We start from the raw sequence: 18,682 nt of genomic DNA, 5'->3' as shown, positions 1-18,682 counted from the left end.
AATTCAGATCCTGGGGGGACAGGGCCTTCTCCATCGCTGCTCCCACCCTCTGGAACTCACTACCTCACACCATCAGAGACTCCTCCTCACTCACCACATTCAAAACATCACTAAAGACCCACCTATTCAACACTGCATTCAACATTCAACCCACAGCATTTAACCCCTGACTATCTCTTCTCCTTCTCCCTCCTTTTGCTTTAAATATTTCCCTATTGATTCTTGTCTTTTTGCAATTGTTGTTTTCATGTATTGTTATGCATTATGTTTTCCACTCTGTCAAAGCGCCTTTGGGCTTCTGGAAAAGCGCTATACAAAATAAATGAATTATTATTATTATTATTATGATAGGGGAGTGAAGCCCAGAAACAAATGAATCTCTTATCAAATCGTCACATACTTGTTTGTGTCTCCATGCCTCGGTCGTACAGTCCTTCACTAATCGGCGAAGTTCCTGGACAAAGTGGTCGATGGTCTCCGATGGGTCTTGTCGCCGAGACGCGAGCAGATATCGAGTATAGACCACGCTCCGAGTCTTGATGTAGATCCTTCGCAATTCTTCCTCAGCGGAGGCGTACGTGCCGCACTGGGATATGTACGTGAAAACTATATGAGACACGCGGGAGTTCAGCACCGCGAGCTTTGTGGCATCCGTAAGTCCCTCCTGGGAACCCATGTAACTTGTCAACAGACTTAGCCAATGCTGGAGCTGGGCAGACGCGTCCGGCGCCTGAGGGTCCGCTCCGAAGATCGGAACTTGTATCAGCTTATGAGTCATGGCGTTCCCGTTCAAGATAAGAGGGATTCAGAATTAATTGTTGTAAAAACCACAGTTACAACATTGTCTCAGATCGTGAGTTTAATTCTGAATCGATCTCTAGCAATACCTGTAAGAAAACCAACAAGCAACATATCAATATTCAGCATTCATAGGAATCAGTAATGGATTTGCAACTATCACAAGCAAGCCTGGAACGAAGGAGTAATACGCACCATCTAAGTATGCACAACATTACACACGATAAATGTCACAGGAATTATCGTAGCGCTGTCTTTCTGAGTTCTTATAACTGCCATGCAGTGGGCAGAGGCCTCATAACACCTGGGTTCAACTTAGGCACAATTTCATTACAATAATTACCCTTTAGAATTACCCTTTAGAATTACCCTTGATAATAATTACCCTTTAGAATTATCCTTTATAATAATTACCCTTAGGACCCTTTAGAATTACCCTTGATAATAATTACCCTTTAGAATGACTGTTGAGAATTACCCTTTAGAATCTGAGTTCGAATCCCGTTGAATATATGCCAGGTGTGGTTAACTCAGCCTGTCATCCTTACGAGGTTGGCAAAATGAGTACCAGATACTGGTTATAGGGAGGCATTGCATCAGCGGCAGATGCGCCCACAGAAAAATGATGTAACCAGCAGCCATGTGAGTTTCAGCTATGATGGGATTAGCTGATTTGTCAGTGATTATGAAAACAGCACTCGGACTTCCCTTGGAGCGCTTGCAGCGTTAAACAAGGCAACATAGCCATTTTCGGACGTGTCTCTCTGCTTTACCGTTTTACTTGCGTTAATTATTCGTGTTAAACATGTAAAAATCACAGCAGTGTTTCCATCCAAACCAGAAGTTGCTTTCACCAACAGGCCTGCGCCTCCTGATAGGTCACAGCAGAAGCAGATTCTTACAAATCACTTATTATACTACTACTACTACTACTACTACTACTACTACTACTACTACTCTTACTACTTCTACTACTACCACTACTACTACTACTACTACTACTACTAATACTACTATTACAACTACTACTACTTTTACTACTACTATTACTTCTACTTCTACTACTACTACTTTTACTAATACTACTTCTACTACTACTACTTTTACTAATACTACTACAAGTACTACTACTTTTACTACTACTACTACCATTAATACTACTACAACTACTTTTACGACTACTACTACTACTTTTACTACTACTACTACTATGACTACTACTACTACTACTACTACTACTATGACTACTACTACTACTACTATGACTACTACTATGACTACTACTACTACTACTACTACTATGACTACTACTATGACTACTACTACTACTACTACTACTACTACTACTACTACTACTATTATACTACTACTATACTACCACTACTACTACTACTATTACTACAACTACTACTACTACTACTAATACTACTACTACTATGACTACTACTATGACTACTACTACTACTACTATTACTACTACTACTACTACTACTACTACTACTACTATGACTACTACTATGACTACTACTACTACTACTACTATGACTACTACTATGACTACTACTACTACTACTACTACTACTACTATGACTACTACTACTACTACTACTATGACTACTACTATGACTACTACTACTACTACTACTATTACTACTACTACTACTACTACTATTACTACTACTACTACTACTACTACTACTACTACTATGACTACTACTATGACTACTACTACTACTACTACCACTACCACTACTACTACTACTACTACTACTATTATACTACTACTATACTACTACTACTACTACTACTATTACTACTACTACTACTATTACTACTACTACTAATACTACTACTACGACTACTACTACTACTACTATGACTACTACTATGACTACTACTACTACTACTACTTTAATGAACTCAATGATTCCCATCATCTAATGTGGTTGACCAGGGAAGGTGTATGGCCCAAATCTTTTACAAACCGACTGGTCAGGTCTAATATTAGGCAAGCGGTCAGGAATTTGGAATTTTGCCAAGGTGCCAAAGATATTTACCTTCTCTACCAGAAAGGAACCCAAACTAACATCTTTCTGAGGGTCGGTGCACTTCGGGATGCGTGGAAAACACCAAACCAACAGTTTAAAGTTGGGCAGGGAATCAAACCCAGACAAGACTGCTCACTGGTAAGTGCTCTATATCCGCACCACCCTGTCAGATCCATCATGTCCAACAATCACTTACGTTGAGGAAACAAGTGTGAACTTTTTGTTTCCTTTCATTTATGGCAGAATCTCGAAGACGTTGGGAAGGACCTGCCTTGCTTGGCAGGAAACCAGCCAGAAAACAAGTGCAAGAATCGCTATTTCAACATCCTTCCTTGTACGTCTCCTCTGTTATTTCTGTCACTCATTCAAACTAAAGATGTGTGTCATCTATTTCTTATTTCCACACCGAAAGATAAATGCTTAATGTACAATACAATTTCAGAGAGAAGCAAATGGCTTTGTGCAGCTTGTCTGAATTTGTTTATCAATACATCAGGTATTCATATTCTTACCACATATTGGTAATCCTGCACATACGTGCAGATAAAGAACATAACTGAGATAATGTGCCCAACATCGGCAGATCGAGGCCTCTGTGCCTTTCTTTTTATTTTTCCATTTCCTGTGGTTTGATGACTCGCCAAATATACTCAAACAGAACCCCTTATCTGAAATGTGCTTCTCTAAAATGATGAATTTTACAGGCCGTCATGAACGAATCGGTACCACTCTGTTACCAAGTACTGAGACAGCATATTCAAACCTCAACCCACCCTCATAACATGAGTGCACTTATTTTTCCCACAATTTAAGGTGGAATGTCCTTTATAAGGGTGTGCAGCTGGTATTCACCGTCGCCCCGTCAGAGATCACCCCCCCCCCCCCCCCTCCGTCGCTTCGCTACCCCGCACCACAGATCCTTTCCATACTACCACATTTTCTTCTCTCAATGTTGGCAAATATGCAAATGCGTTCATCTGTATGGAGTGGGTTCGGGACGATTAGTGTAATTTTGTCAAATAACAATAAATTATAGATATAGATATAGATGTATGGAGTAGTGTCAAATAACAAAATCATCATATTTCTTAACAGCAAAGATATCGTGGCATATCTGTTCATTGAAAAGAAGAAGTTGGGGCAAATCGCTCATTCCCTGTGCATCATACGTCAAGGAAAGGATACAAATAATTTGTTGAACGTACTCTGGAAAGCCGACCAATGTAACACACCGCAATGGAAGGAAGATGTGACAAAATAGCTGAATAGTTACAGAGAATAGCTAAACAAGATAACTGGGCAAGACCCCAAAATAGCAGAGAAATTGCAGGAGCAGGTGCTTATTGAAAAAGAGTGTCAACTTTGCAAAAAGAGAAGGATGGGAAATGTATCATCAAATTGGAAAACCGATGAAAAGACAGGCTCCACATCTAATGCTTCTCAGTCAACAAGATATATATTGTGTTAATATGAAGCAAGGTCAACGTATGTTATTTCCAACAAAATTTGGCACAAAGGACGCAAGCCAACCAGTAAAATCACAACTAAAACTAAAACTGCGAGCAGTGATGATAGGCTTCCAGGAAAAATGGCCACCATACCACGTGACTGATGACATAATCATTTCAATAAATCTTCCTCATCGGTAGTCCATCATATCTGTAAATTTTGGTTTGGATTGGTTAAGCGGTTCTGGAGATATGGATTTTCAATTTATTTTCCTTAAATTGAAGATGGCTGCAATACCATGTGACTGATGATTGCATAGTTTGTAAAATATGTATATATATATATATATATATATATATATATATATATATATATATATATATATATATATATATATATATGTATATATATATATATATATATATATATATATATATATATGTATATATATATATATATATATATATATATATATATATATATATATATATATATATATATATATTCCTCAGGTGTAGTCAATTATACATATGAAGTTTTGGATTGATCCGTTGAGTGGTTCTGGAGATATGGATTTTCAAATACTTTTTCCTTAAATCCATGATGGCCGCCATACCACGTGAATGATGATGTCATATTTCAGAAACCTTTTTCCACATGAGGAGTTGATCATACATATGAAATTTCGTATTGATCTGTTCAGCAGTTTTGGAGAAAAAGATGTTGAAAGGTTTTCCTTAAATTCACCTTAATTTAAATTAATTATTTTATCCTTAATTTAAATTCTTAATTTAATCGTTAAACAAAATCCTTAATTTAAATTAAAGATGGTCACCAAATCACATGACTGATGATGTCATAGTTTGTAAATATTTTCCCCCATCAGAATGTAAACATGTGTTTCAAGTTTCGTATCGACCGGAAAAGCGGTTTTGGAGAAATTGGTTTTTAAAGTTTTATTTTTAAATCCAATATGGCCGCCAAACCACGTGACTGATGACGTTTTTTTAGCAAACTTTTATCTCCATGGCTAGGTGATCACGTGTAAAATTTCGCATTGATCCATTCAGTGGTTCTGGAGAAGATGATTAAAGTTTATGATGTCATAGGCAATGGTGTAATGTCAAATGTAAGTCAAAATTGAAATGTAAGTAAGTCAAAGTAATGTAAGTGTAAGTCAAATGTAAGTCCAATGTAAGTCAAAATTGAAAAAACAAAATTCATGATTTACTAAGTGACATTGGTATCTACAGACTTGGCATTTACTATGGAATATTTTTTTTTTCTTGACTTGGGTTTACTTTCTGAACTCAGTATATCAATCTGGTGAGTTTCTTTTACCCTTCGGTGATGTCTTTGTTGAAAGAACCATGTCACTGATTGTCTTTCGCAGCAAGAAGTCAATATCAGGATTATATCACAGGTGGCGTGACAAAATGTAAGGACAGGTACATTTGACGATTGGCTTCACAATCGGGTATATAAGGGTTGTTGCGTTCTGTATTAGTGGAAAACAACTGCTGCACGTCTACAAAAGTTATTGCCGCTTCCTCTGGAGATGGTCCGTCAACTTGACAATGCTGTTTGTCATGGAGTGGTGGCTTTACGAAATTCTGGCATGAAACAGCGTGCTATTGATCGGCAGTATGGCATCACTCAAGTTCAGGTGTCAAATATCCTGAAACGAAATGCTCAGAGGGGTGTCCCCACTCCAATACCGAGGCCAGGACGTCCACGCAGAACCACAAGGAGAGATGATCGCCAGCTGCACCGGTTAGTCTGCAATGGCCGTACCAAGTCAGCTAATCGGCTTAGGGCTGAGTGGCAGCAACTGACAAATGTGCCTGTATCCAGAAGGCTAGTCAACCAATGACTGGTTCAAGCAGGCTATCGTGCCAGGCGTCCCCTGAGAAAGCCACGCTTGACCAGACAACACAGCCAGCGCCGATTGCAGTGGGCCAGAGAGCACCGTCAATGGCAGCCAGAACACTGGAATCACGTGACCTTCAGTGACGAGTCTAGATTTCTGGTCTATTGTCAAGATGGCCGCGTCCGAGTGTGCAGACAAGTGCATGAAGCCCACAACGAAGATTGTATAGTGCCAAGAGTCCAAGCTGGAGTTGGTGGGGTGACCGTTTGGGCTGCTTTTCATGCAGGGGGCAAAACTGACCTGGTTGTTCTGAATGGAAACCTGAACCAGTTCAAGTACAGGGTCATTCTGGAAGAAAATTGCTTCCATTTGCTCGTGCAGCCTTTCGAGGAAACTTTGTTTTCCAAGATGACAATGCACGGCCTCATCATGCTCGCATGATCCAACACTTTCTTGCTGACCGTGGTGTAGAGCATATGGAGTGGCCTGCCATGTCCCCGGATATGAATCCGATAGAGAACTTGTGGGCAGAATTAACGCGTCAAATCGACAACTTGGACCAGCAGCCGACCTCTGTGCGTGAATTGCAGCAGACTATTGTCACTGCATGGCAAGCGATTCCTGTCCAAACCTTGGCAAATCTCCTGAACAGCATGCCTCAACGTGTACGTGCTCTCCTGAATGCTCGTGGTGGTTACACGAAGTACTGAACAGTAATTTTACTGTCCGTAATCCCAGTCATAATTTAGCTTTTGTTGAAAAAAATTTTGGCTAATGTGCAAAACAAAGAGATACTTCTGGAAAACGTGCAGAGGTTTAACACAGTACTGTCCGTGAATTGAGTTCGATATCAGTTTACATCACTTTCAAGGATCAATTTATTTCCTTCGAAATGTCAAATGTGGTTTTTGTTTCTTCTAAAGGTCACACTAACAAAATATAGAATAATTTCAACATAATTCCAATGAACTTTTGGTTCTAAGTAATCTTGAAAAGTAAGTTCAACCCCACAAAAAAAATATTCCATATTAAATGCCAAGTCTGTATAATGAGTTAAAGTTTCGTAGAGCTAGATATAACGGTTTTCTCGGAATCATCTCCACAAAAAGTGTGAGAATAATAATAATCCTTACAAGAACAATAGGCTCCCAGCGGGAACCTCACTGGAAACCTAAATAGAGAGCAGCAAATAAAGGCAAAAGCTCAGCAACTGAACCGTCAAGATGTGTTGCTACGAATATCTGGTAAAGGGCATGACATGGTTTCTAATGACATTTGGTACCATAAACACTATGGATGTCAACTATATGACCAAGTATTCTCGGCACTAGTGAAGCAAGTGGTTGAATTGTTAATTCACAAGTCACAAGGTATTGTAATGTCTGCATTATGAGGAAACTACCAGCAACAGCTTACTGAACTTAGAGTCAGAAGTGGACACCACTACCACTCAATTAGCTTAAAGGAAAGACTTGCCAAACATTATGGGTATCGTGTGGCTATAATGGAACAAAGTCATGGATCAGCAATTGTGTGTGCAGCTAATGTTCCAATAGGAGATGCTCTAGAACAGTTGAAATTATCACACAACAACGAAGCCAACAAGCAGAGAGAAGACAACTGAATAATATTGAAAAAAGCAGTAAAGATTATTCGAACGGATGCCAAACTTTGCAACCAAAAGTACATGGAAAAGACTCAATGGGCATATCGATAGAATCTGCTTCTGCAATTGTACCAGATTCATTCTGCAATTTCGCTTCGCACCTACTATTGGACAAATCAGTACAAGTCGGCGACAATGACCGTGTAACATTGAGCCAATGCAAGGAAGGAAAGGCACTAATGCTTCCACAACAAATGGTGCATCACACAGCTGGGGTCACCACACCACTTAGCATTGATTCTACATATAATCTGTACAACCAAACGCGAAGCAAGTCACTGATTACACTCAACAACAACCTCAGCTCATCAGTTGATCAGTTACAGTCACGTGAAAAAGTAAATACACCCCATGTAAAGTTTTGACTTTTTCAACATATTTCAACATACAGCTATTTGATCTTCATTTCAACAATATTGATATATAAAGGTGATATAATATAACAAATATCATGAAACATTTACATTTTGTAGTCCATTGTATAATTTAAATAAACAAAAAGGCAAATTTCGCATGTGGAAAAAGTAAGTACACCCCTACATTTATCACTGCTTCAAATACCTAAAATTAGAATCAGGTGCACCAGCTCAGGTGCAAATGAGTAGAACATCGTTAGAGAGGATCTTGGAGGAGCCCGTCTTATTTAAACCTCAGACATTTAGTTTGGTTTGCTCTTTGTTGGTGAAATGTGCGGTGTCACCATGCCTAGATCAAAAGAGCTCTCTGAGGCCTTCAGAAAGAAGGTTATATATGCCTATGAGTCTGGGAAGGGATTTAAAAAGATCTCCAAACAATTTGAAATCAAACATTCGACTGTCCAGAAGATCATCTACAAGTGGGGAAGATTCCAAACAACTGCCAACTTGTTCAGGCCAGGACACCCCAGCAAGTTCAGCCCGAGAGCAGACCGCAAGATGCTGAAAGAAGTCTCGAAGAACCCCCAGAATGTCATCACGGGACCAACAGATAGCTCTTGAACTGTTGATGTCAAAGTGCACGAGTCTACCATTAGAAAGAGGCTGCACAAATTTGATATACATGGGAGGTGTGCCAGGAGGAAACCTTTGCTGTCCAGAAAGAACATCAGGGCAAGACTAAAGTTTGCCAATGAACACCTCGGCAAAGCCCAGCACTTCTGGAACAATGTGCTCTGGACAGATGAGTCAAAGGTAGAGCTATTTGGCCACAGTACCAGAAGACATGTTTGGTGAAAACCAAAGACAGCATTTGACCACAAGAACCTGATACCAACTGTAAAGCATGGTGGTGGAAATATTATTGTTTGGGGCAGCTTTGCTGTATCAGGGCCTGGGCAGCTCACCATCATAGAATCCACCATAGAATCCAATCCCCCCCCTTCATTGTACCAGAGGGTGCTTGAGGATAATGTGAGGCCATCTGTCAGAAAGTTGAAGCTCAACCGAAGGTGGACCTTGCAACATGACAATGACCCTAAACATACCAGTAAATCCACCAAGGAATGGCTGAAAAGAAAGAAATGGAGGGTTCTGGAATGGCCAAGTCAAAGCCCGGATCTAAATCACATCGAGATGTTGTGGAGGGATTTGAAACGAGCTGTGCATGCAATTTTTTGTTGAATAAATTATTGCAAGGTCAATTTTTCATTGTTTTTTGTTCAATTAGATCACCTTTATCTATAGATACTGTTTAAATGAAAATCAAATTATATGTCCACATATGTTAAAAAGATTTTTTTTAAACATTTCATGGGGTGTACTTAGTTTTTCCACATGCGAAATTTGCATTTATGTTTATTTAAATTATACAATGGACTACAAAATGTAAATGTTTCATGATATTTGTTATATTATATCACCTTTATCTATCAATATTGTTGAAATGAAGATCAAATAGCTGTATGTTGAAATATGTTGAAAAAGTCAAAACTTTACATGGGGTTTACTTACTTTTTCACATGACTGTATGCATCAGCTTACTGCAAAATCCACAGCAATACAAGTGGAAGAAAAAGATGTGTATATACCAGATAAAATGACATTTGGTCATCACCATGTCTTTACAATGGATAATCTTGACTGGAGGAATAATACATTGTCAGGAGGAAGTTTCAATCTCACATCAGAGTTTATTATCGGGATGCCTCATACCATGATAGATGAGAGTGTTTCTGTCACTGCTGTCTGCAAGAAAACTACTACAACTTGGGACAAAACAACGACAGAAGTTTCCAACCGCAACCCACCTGTGTGTTATGTATCGAAGGACCTGATAGGAATCACGTGGATTTCATCAAGAACACAATTATATTAAGGTCATTTGCAAAATCATTCAAGACAATGTTGCCGAGGAACTGATTGCGTCAGCAGGACTCTGCTCAGAAGGCTCTGCCAAGAAGATCATAGTTGAGAGTGGAAACTATTATCAAACTCTCCATGCCATTCGAGTACTCAGTGAGGTGTTCACCCTGTGGACACCTTCTTCAGGCAGGCATTCAAAAAGTGGGAAGAAGAGAATGATGACAGGGTGAACACTTTCTTCACTTCAGGTGAACACCTTCTTCATTTCAGGTGAACACCAGTGAAACAGTGTGAACACCTTCTTCACTTCACTTCACTTGGAACAACAGCATCTCAAAAGTTGTGGAGAAGTGGTTGTCAATGACATTAGTGTTGCTGAACAAGTTGTTGCCAGCTGATCCAGATATTAATAACTAGAACGGCACTCAGTAGAGAGCATACATCCACCAGGTAAACAGTTTACGTTTTGTATCCCAGAGTAGACCAGAAAATCACAATACAGAATCACATTTAATCAAAATCATCCGTCCATAACTTTTTGAGATATCCTGCTATATATTGTTTTTGACCATATCTCCCAATGGTGAAGAATCACTTAAACATTCTACTATCTGGATCCGGATCTTCACCAAAATTTAATCAATTCGTCCTTGTCACACACACAACCTGTCCACCAAGTTTCGTCCAAATCCATTAATAACCTTTTGAGATATCCTGCTATATGTTGGTTTTAGCCCTATCACTCAATGCTGAAGAATCACTGAAAAATTAAATAATTCTCATATCCGAATCCATATTCAGATCTTCACCAACATCGAATCGATTCGTCCTTGTCACACATCCAACATCTCCACCAAGTTTCATCCATATCCGTCCACAACTTTTTGAGATGTCCTGCTATGTATCGTTTTTGGCCCCTATCTCCCAATGGTGAAGAATCACTTTAAAATTCTAGTAGCCGGATCCGAATCCGGATCTTCACCAAAATCTAATCATTTCGTCCTCATCATATACACTACATCTCTGCCCAATTTTGTCCGAATCCGTCCACAACTTTTTGAGATATCTTGTTCACAAACGGACAAACAGACAGACAGGGGTGAAAACACAACCTCCATCCACCTTTGGTGTCGGAGCTAACCAGCAGCTAATAGATTTGCATAGCCCTCTTGATCAGTTCAATCAGTCCTTGCATAGTCAACCTACATCTGTGTTTTAGTTAACATTCCTTGAAATTTCAGATATCCTGCACAAATTCATGTACCACCAACGTGAAGGAGTTTGGCTTGGAAGTCTTCAAGTGTTGGCGAACATGCTACCATACTTGGCTGCTGCTGGTCTTCACAAATATGCTCAGCAGTCATTGCCTCTCTTTAGTTGCGAAATGAAAGAGCTTCCTTCCACTGCTCCAGATGTCTACACTGTCTAATGAATGGTGCATTTGTAGGCAGCCGAGCAGATGGCTCTCACAATGCAGTATCACCTGACATGCTGTTGGAGCAAACGTGCAATGCAGATGCCAAAGAGCAAATAGCATGTTTTGGTCTACAGTAAGACCAAAATGGTAATTTCTTGATGAATCAAATAGCACCCATCTTGGATTTACAGGTTTTGCTTGTGATAACTATAATGATGGGTTGACATCAGAATATCAGTTGGAATAAATGTATGCTTAGAACTTTATCTGGTAGTTTGATGTGTCTTGTGCACTGATATATGAGCAAAATAGTGATTTTCTGATTTATCGAATAGCGACTATCTTGGATTTACATTTCTAGACTTCGAGCAAACCATTGCAACGGTTATACCTGCCTAATTTGTTCCTAGAGTTCTATAGAAGATACCCACATGGCCAAACCAAAAATAGCACGCCGTGCCGGGTGCACCTCATTTTATTGAGTCTGGCCCCCTGGGTAAAAATTGAATCAATTCTTTCTTGTCACACACCCAATATGCCCATCACGTTTCAACTGAATCTGTCAGCAACTTTTTGAGATATCATGCTATACAGTCACGTGAAAAAGTAAGTACACCCCATGTAAAGTTTTGACTTTTTCAACATATTCCAACATACAGCTATTTGATCTTCATTTCAACAATATTGATAGATAAAGGTGATATAATATAACAAATATCATGAAACATTTACATTTTGTCGTCCATTGTATAAATTAAATAAACGTAAATGCAAATTTTGCATGTGGAAAAAGTAAGTACACCCTTGGCTCTAATAGGTGGTATTGCCCCCTTTGGCAGAAACAACCTCAAGTAGGCGTTTCTTATAACTGTCTAACAGTCTCTGACATCGACTGGGAGAAATTTTTGCCCACTCCTCCATGCAGAATTCTTTCAGCTGTGCGATGTTTGAGGGGTTTCTTGCATGCACTGCTCGTTTCAAATCCCCCCACAACATCTCGATGGGATTTAGATCCGGGCTTTGACTTGGTCATTACAGAACCCTCCATTTCTTTCTTTTCAGCCATTCCTTGGTGGATTTACTGGTATGTTTAGGGTCATTGTCATGTTGCAAGGTCCACCTTCGGTTGAGCTTCAACTTTCCGACAGATGGCCTCACATTATCCTCAAGCACCCTCTGGTACAATGAAGAATTCATAGTGGATTATATGATGGTGAGCTGCCCAGGCCCTGTTGCAGCAAAGCTGCCCCAAACCATAATATTTCCACCACCATGCTTTACAGTTGGTATCAGGTTATTTTGGTCAAATGCTGTCTTTGGTTTTTGCCAAACATGTCTTCTGGTACTGTGGCCAAATAGCTCTAACTTTGACTCATCTGTCCAGAGCACATTGTTCCAGAAGTGCTGGTCTTTGCCTCGGTGTTCATTGGCAAACTTTAGTCTTGCCCTGATGTTCTTTCTGGACAGCAAAGGTTTCCTCTTGGTACACCTCCCATGTAGATCAAATTTGTGCACCCTCTTTCTAATGGTAGACTCGTGCACTTTGACATCAACTGTGGCAAGAGCTACCTGTAGGTCCCGTGATGACATTCTGGGGTTTTTAGAGACTTCTTTCAGCATCTGGCGGTCTGATTTCGGGCTGAACTTGCTGGGGCGGTTTGGCCTGAACAAGTTGGCAGTTGTTTGGAATCTTCTCCACTTGTAGTTGATCTTCCGGACAGTCGAATGATTGATTTCAAATTGTTTGGAGATCTTTTTAAATCCCTTCCCAGACTCGTAGGCATCTATAACCTTCTTTCTGAAGGCCTCAGAGAGCTCTTTTGATCTAGGCATGGTGACTCCGCACACTTCAACAACAAAGAGCAAACCAAACTAAATGTTTGAGGTTTAAATAAGACAGGTTCCTCCAAGATCCTCTCCAACGATGTTCTAATCATTTGCACCAGAGCTGGTGCACCTGATTCTAATTTTAGGTATTTGAAGTTGTGATAAATGTAGGGGTGTACTTACTTTTTCCACATGTGAAATTTGCATTTATGTTTATTTAAATTATACAATGGACTACAAAATGTAAATGTTTCATGATATTTGTTATATTATATCACCTTTATCTATCAATATTGTTGAAATGAAGATCAAATAGCTGTATGTTGGAATATGTTGAAAAAGTCAAAACTTTACATGGGGTGTACTTACTTTTTCACGTGACTGTATATCGTTTTTAGCCCTCTTTCTCAATGGTGAACAATCACTTTAAAAATTCTCGGATCCAGATCCTGATCCGGATCTTCACCAAAATCTCATTATTTCATCCTTATTTCATACCCAACCTCTCCAACAAATTTAGGCAGAATCCGTCCACAACTTTTTCTGAGATATCATGCTATATATCGTTTTTAGCCCTCTCTCTCAATGGTGAACAATCACCTTAAAAATTCTCGGATCAAAATGCGGATCCGGATTTTCACCAAAATCTAATTATTTCATCCCTACCAAATACCCAACCTCTCCTCCAAATTTAGGCAGAATCCGCCGACAACTCTTTGAGATATCCCGATCACAAACAGACACACAAACAAACAAGAATTACAGTATGGCATGCAGAGCATGATACATGCGAAATCCCGAAAACAAATTTAACCTTAAAAATAATTGACGGTTGAATTAAAAGACCAAATATCCAAATTTTGTTCAAATTTCAAGTCAATCGGATGAAAAATGAGGATTTTAGAAATCGCACCTAGGTTATTGACCTTTTGGCTGTTGATCTCAAAAATAATTAGTGGTTAAATTTGCAGACATGCTTTGAAAATCCTCTTCAAATTTCAAGTCAATTGGATGAAAATTTATAATTTTACAAATTTTACAAAGTTTTACAAATTTTACAAACCTTTGGCTTTTGTTGACCTTTTGACCTCCAAATCAATAGGATTCTTGCTTATGACCAACTCTACCATTCCGTGAAGTTTTGTGAAGATTCGTTTTAAATTGTGACCTGTAGGCAATTGATATACAGACAAACAAATGGACAAAAAGATAGAATAACACACAAGACCAACCAATATACTTTTTTCGATTTTCGCATGCAACAAACAAACAAAAACAACAACATGCATTTTAAGGCCATTTTCCCTGCTAGAGCGGGGGTTAGCCTTGCGGTCCCCATGACAATCTCTCCATTTTGCCCTATTTTCTGCATCTCCCCTCGTTAACCCCCTTGCCCGCATTTCTTCTTCCACCATCTTCAGCCAAGTCTTTCTCGGTCTTCCACGTCCTCTACTTCCTTCGACATTCATTTCCATCACTCTTCTCAACCAGTCACTTTCATCCTTCCTCAACACATGACCAAACCATCTCAACCTGTTCCTCTTCACAGCATCAATCAGAGGCTCTATTCCCATCATCTTTCGCAATTCATCATTTGTCTAATTTTAATTTTAATTAATTCATCATGCAACAAACAAACAAATAGACCAAAAAAAAACAGGGGCGAAAACCTAATCACCATCCACCTTCGGTGGCGGAGGTCACAAGCTTATTGTCAAAAAAAGGCATTATATAACACACAGGCAAAAAATATTTATTGGAGATGTTATTGTTTATTTTAATAAACATTGTAAGAATTTACCGCAACATGGTGGTTGGTCTGGTGGTTGGTATGAGGTTAACATATATTCATGTTTGGCTTTTACTGTTTCCCCAATTACATGTAGATGACTCAAACCATGTGAAGCTTTTAGCCGATTCTCCCACCGAGTCCGACTACATTAACGCAAGCTATGTGAAGGTGAGGCTTAGCAGTGCTGAGGGATGCGTAGGTGTGAAATGATTGTGGACACATCAAACTCCCTCGATGTGCTTTTGTCTTCATTTGGAAAACACTTCATTCAAACCTTGTGCTTTGTTATTCCAGTCATTTCACACAAACAACCATAGTGACCATTCATCTCGATTTTGGTTTTCTAATGCAGTCAATAAAACACCTGAAGAAGTGCAATGAAATGTTTTGGCCTGAATATACAACATTTTGTCTGAATCACTTTCTGCAAAATAAGATTGGCTTTAAAAAAAATGTTTTGCAAGTTATTTACAAACTTTTGCTGTCATAAAATGTTGAGTACAAGATGGAACTTTGCCAGTTTTAATTCCAAACATTTTCTTCAGCTTAAATTATGCAGATTATTCTTTACTCAAAGAAGAAAGGTACTTGGGGGGGGGGGGGGGGTTTAAAGTTCCATGATTTTTTGTTTCACAATAGTTCCAAATCCGACATTTATTTCTTTCTTTTACAAACTTTCGCTGTGTAAGATCTGTCACTCTGCTACATGGTTCGTGTTTATGCCTTATTTGTTCCACTAGTAGGCCAAGGCTTTGGTTTGTCACCCGCTCCCCCATTTCAGGGAAAATCTGGAGCAAATCATTACATAGCTACACAGGGACCTCTTCCCTGCACTCAGGCCCATTTCTGGCAGATGGTCTGGGAGCAACAGGTCTCTATCATCATTATGCTGACAAAGTGCAAGGAAAAGCTGAAGGTATGTCTCTATTGCACGGTGGCTGGGTGGATAAACACATGGCACAGTTAGATCATGGTGTTCTAAGAACTGCCTCTATAGGCCTTTATTGAATCATGGTTTTAAGCTCCCATCATGGTAAATCATGCCAGCCTGGCTGGGGGCAAACATTTTGGGTCCTTCAGTCCGTGCGTACGTCCAGAGCCTTTACTCAAACAACACTTGATGCATTTCTTTCATATTCGGTACGTGTATGCAATAACACCTGGGAATGAGGGACGCAAAATTATTTCAGAATCAGAGCAAATTTGGATTTTTGGAAAGTTTAATATAATGGAAGGAGTGGTACAGCATTGTAAAGACTTTTTGGAACTATTATTTATTTATACGAGAACCATCCGCTCCCTTCAGCATTGGCAAGTCGACAGGGGAGGGGCAGAATTTTTGTTTTACCTGTGCCCATGACCTGACCCTGGGTACAGCAATCGCATATGCAAAATTTGGTGGAAATGGGGCCAGCCGTGTTTGTTTCTATGACTTTCAGATGTACATACACACTGCACATACAAACAGAGAATTGCCTTATTTAATACTAGCAGAAGTACCCGGCATTGCCGGGCGGGGGAGGGGAGGGGGAGGGGGAAGGGGAAGGGGAGAATGGAGGGGGGAGGGGAGGGGAGAGGGGGGAGGGGAAGGGGGGAAGGGGAGGATGGAGTGGGGAGAGGGGGGAGGGAGAGGGGGGAGGAGATGGAGAGGGGGGAGGGGAAAGGGGAGGGAGGGGAGGAAGGGGGAGGGGAGGGGGTCAGGAGGGGGAGGAGGGAGGGAGGGGAGGGGGAGGGGGAGGGGAGGGAGGGGAGGTGGAGGAAGGGGAGTGGGAGGGGAGGTGGGGGAAGGGGAGTGGGAGGGGGAGGTGTGGGAAGGGGAGTGGGAGGGGAAGGGGGAGGGGGAAGGGGGAGGGTAAGGGTGGAAGGGGGAGGGTAAGGGGGGAAGGGGAGGGGGAAAGGGGAGGGGGTAGGGGGAAGGGAGGGGGTAGGGTGGAGGGGGAAAGGAGGGGGAAGGGGAAGGGAGGGAGAAGGGGAAGGGGAGAATGGAGGGGGGAGGGGAGGGCGGAGGGGGGGGAGAGGGGGGAGGGGAAGGGGGGAAGGGGAGGATGGAGTGGGGAGAGGGGGGAGGGAGAGGGGGGAGGAGAGGGAGAGGGGGGAGGGGAAAGGGGAGGGAGGGGAGGAAGGGGGAGGGGAGGGGGTCAGGAGGGGGAGGAGAGGGAGGGGGAGGGGAGGGGGAGGTGGGGGAAGGGGAGTGGGAGGGGGAGGTGGGCTAAGGGGAGTGGGAGGGGAGGGGGGGAAGGGGAGGGGGTAGGGTGGAGGGGGAAGGGAGGGGGTAGGGTGGAGGGGGAAGGGAGGGGGAAGGGGAGGATGGAGGGGGGAGGGGAGGGGGGAGGGGAAGGGGAGGATGGAGGGGGGAGGGGAGGGAACATTACATTACACACACACAAACTGTGTTTTATGTTCAATTGTCTGGCGGCGGGGATGGAACATCACGTGATCGCTCTGAGCGAATCAGCGCGCTGCTCTGCCACCAGCTCAGATTCCGTGTATAATATTCCTCGCTGAAAAAAAATATGGATCTAAAGATGAAAGAAAAAAAAACCTATGTGGTGTGAATGGCAATGTTCCTCGCTGAAATGTGAAAAAACGCAATCGCTTTTCGCTCTGAATTCCGTGCGAACGCGTAACTGCGAGTTTATGGCGGCAAGGAACATCACGTGATCGCTCTGAGCGAATCAGCGCGCTGCTCTGCCACTGGCTCAGATTCCATGCATAATATTCCTCGCTGAAATGCGCTGAGGTAAAAATATGGCAAAAAAATATTATGAAATATTTTTTTTTAGGTCGGCCATGTTCTTCCCAGGCTCAATGGGCATGTTTATGCCAAATATCAAGCACGTGAGCCTCTCCGTTTAGGAGTCTATCGGTAACATTACACACACACACACACACACACACACACACACACACACAAACGGTGTTTTATATGTATAGATAGTGGGGTATACTCTACCATCTCCACTATGAACAGACAACTTTGAATTATTTATTTATTTATGTCCATTTTTATTTATATCCACACCTTTTTATTTATTTATTACTTGTAAAATCGATGATTTTTCAAGTATATTGGATGGTCTTGTGTGTTATTCTGTCTGTTTGTCAATCGCCTACAGGCCACAATTTTAAACCGATCCTCACGAAACTTCACCAGATGGTAGAGTTTGTCATAAGGAAGAAGAAAAATGATTTTAAGGTCAATTGTCAAATTTCTAAAATTGCCCTTTTTTGTCTGATTGACTTGAAAATTCAACAGCATTTGCATATTGAGTCACTAAATTGGGAAACCAACTATTTTGAGGTCAAAGGTCAACTCAAGGCCAAACTTCTAATGTCAATTTTCATCTGAAAAATCATCAATTTTCATCCAATTGACCTGAGCTTTGATTAAGATCGTCAATTATAATCTTAATGAAATGGACAATTTGATGTATCCATGGCAACTTTTTATTTTGGGGAGGGTGGATTTTGCAAGTATCATGCACTGCATAACGTCTTCTTGTTTATTTATTGTACACTGCTCCTTTCCTATGCCA

General features: G+C 40.8%; 1 protein-coding gene across 1 annotated transcript in view; it reads left to right on the top strand.

Annotated features, from left to right (window-relative positions):
- The window catches only part of LOC137423110 (receptor-type tyrosine-protein phosphatase O), a 100,036-nt gene that overhangs the window by 44,863 nt on the left and 36,491 nt on the right, over positions 1-18,682 (top strand). The window contains exons 6-8 of the mRNA XM_068109926.2: positions 3,090-3,180; positions 15,241-15,314; positions 15,928-16,062. Of these exons, the coding sequence (XP_067966027.1) occupies positions 3,090-3,180; positions 15,241-15,314; positions 15,928-16,062 (300 nt within the window). The remainder of the gene's footprint in view (positions 1-3,089; positions 3,181-15,240; positions 15,315-15,927; positions 16,063-18,682) is intronic.

This window comes from Myxine glutinosa, chromosome 3, assembly GCF_964187855.1.
Source record: "Myxine glutinosa chromosome 3, kmMyxGlut1.1, whole genome shotgun sequence".
Lineage (NCBI taxonomy): Eukaryota > Metazoa > Chordata > Myxini > Myxiniformes > Myxinidae > Myxine > Myxine glutinosa.
Note: the sequence above shows the minus strand (reverse complement) of the source record. Positions and strands in the feature narration are given on the sequence as shown.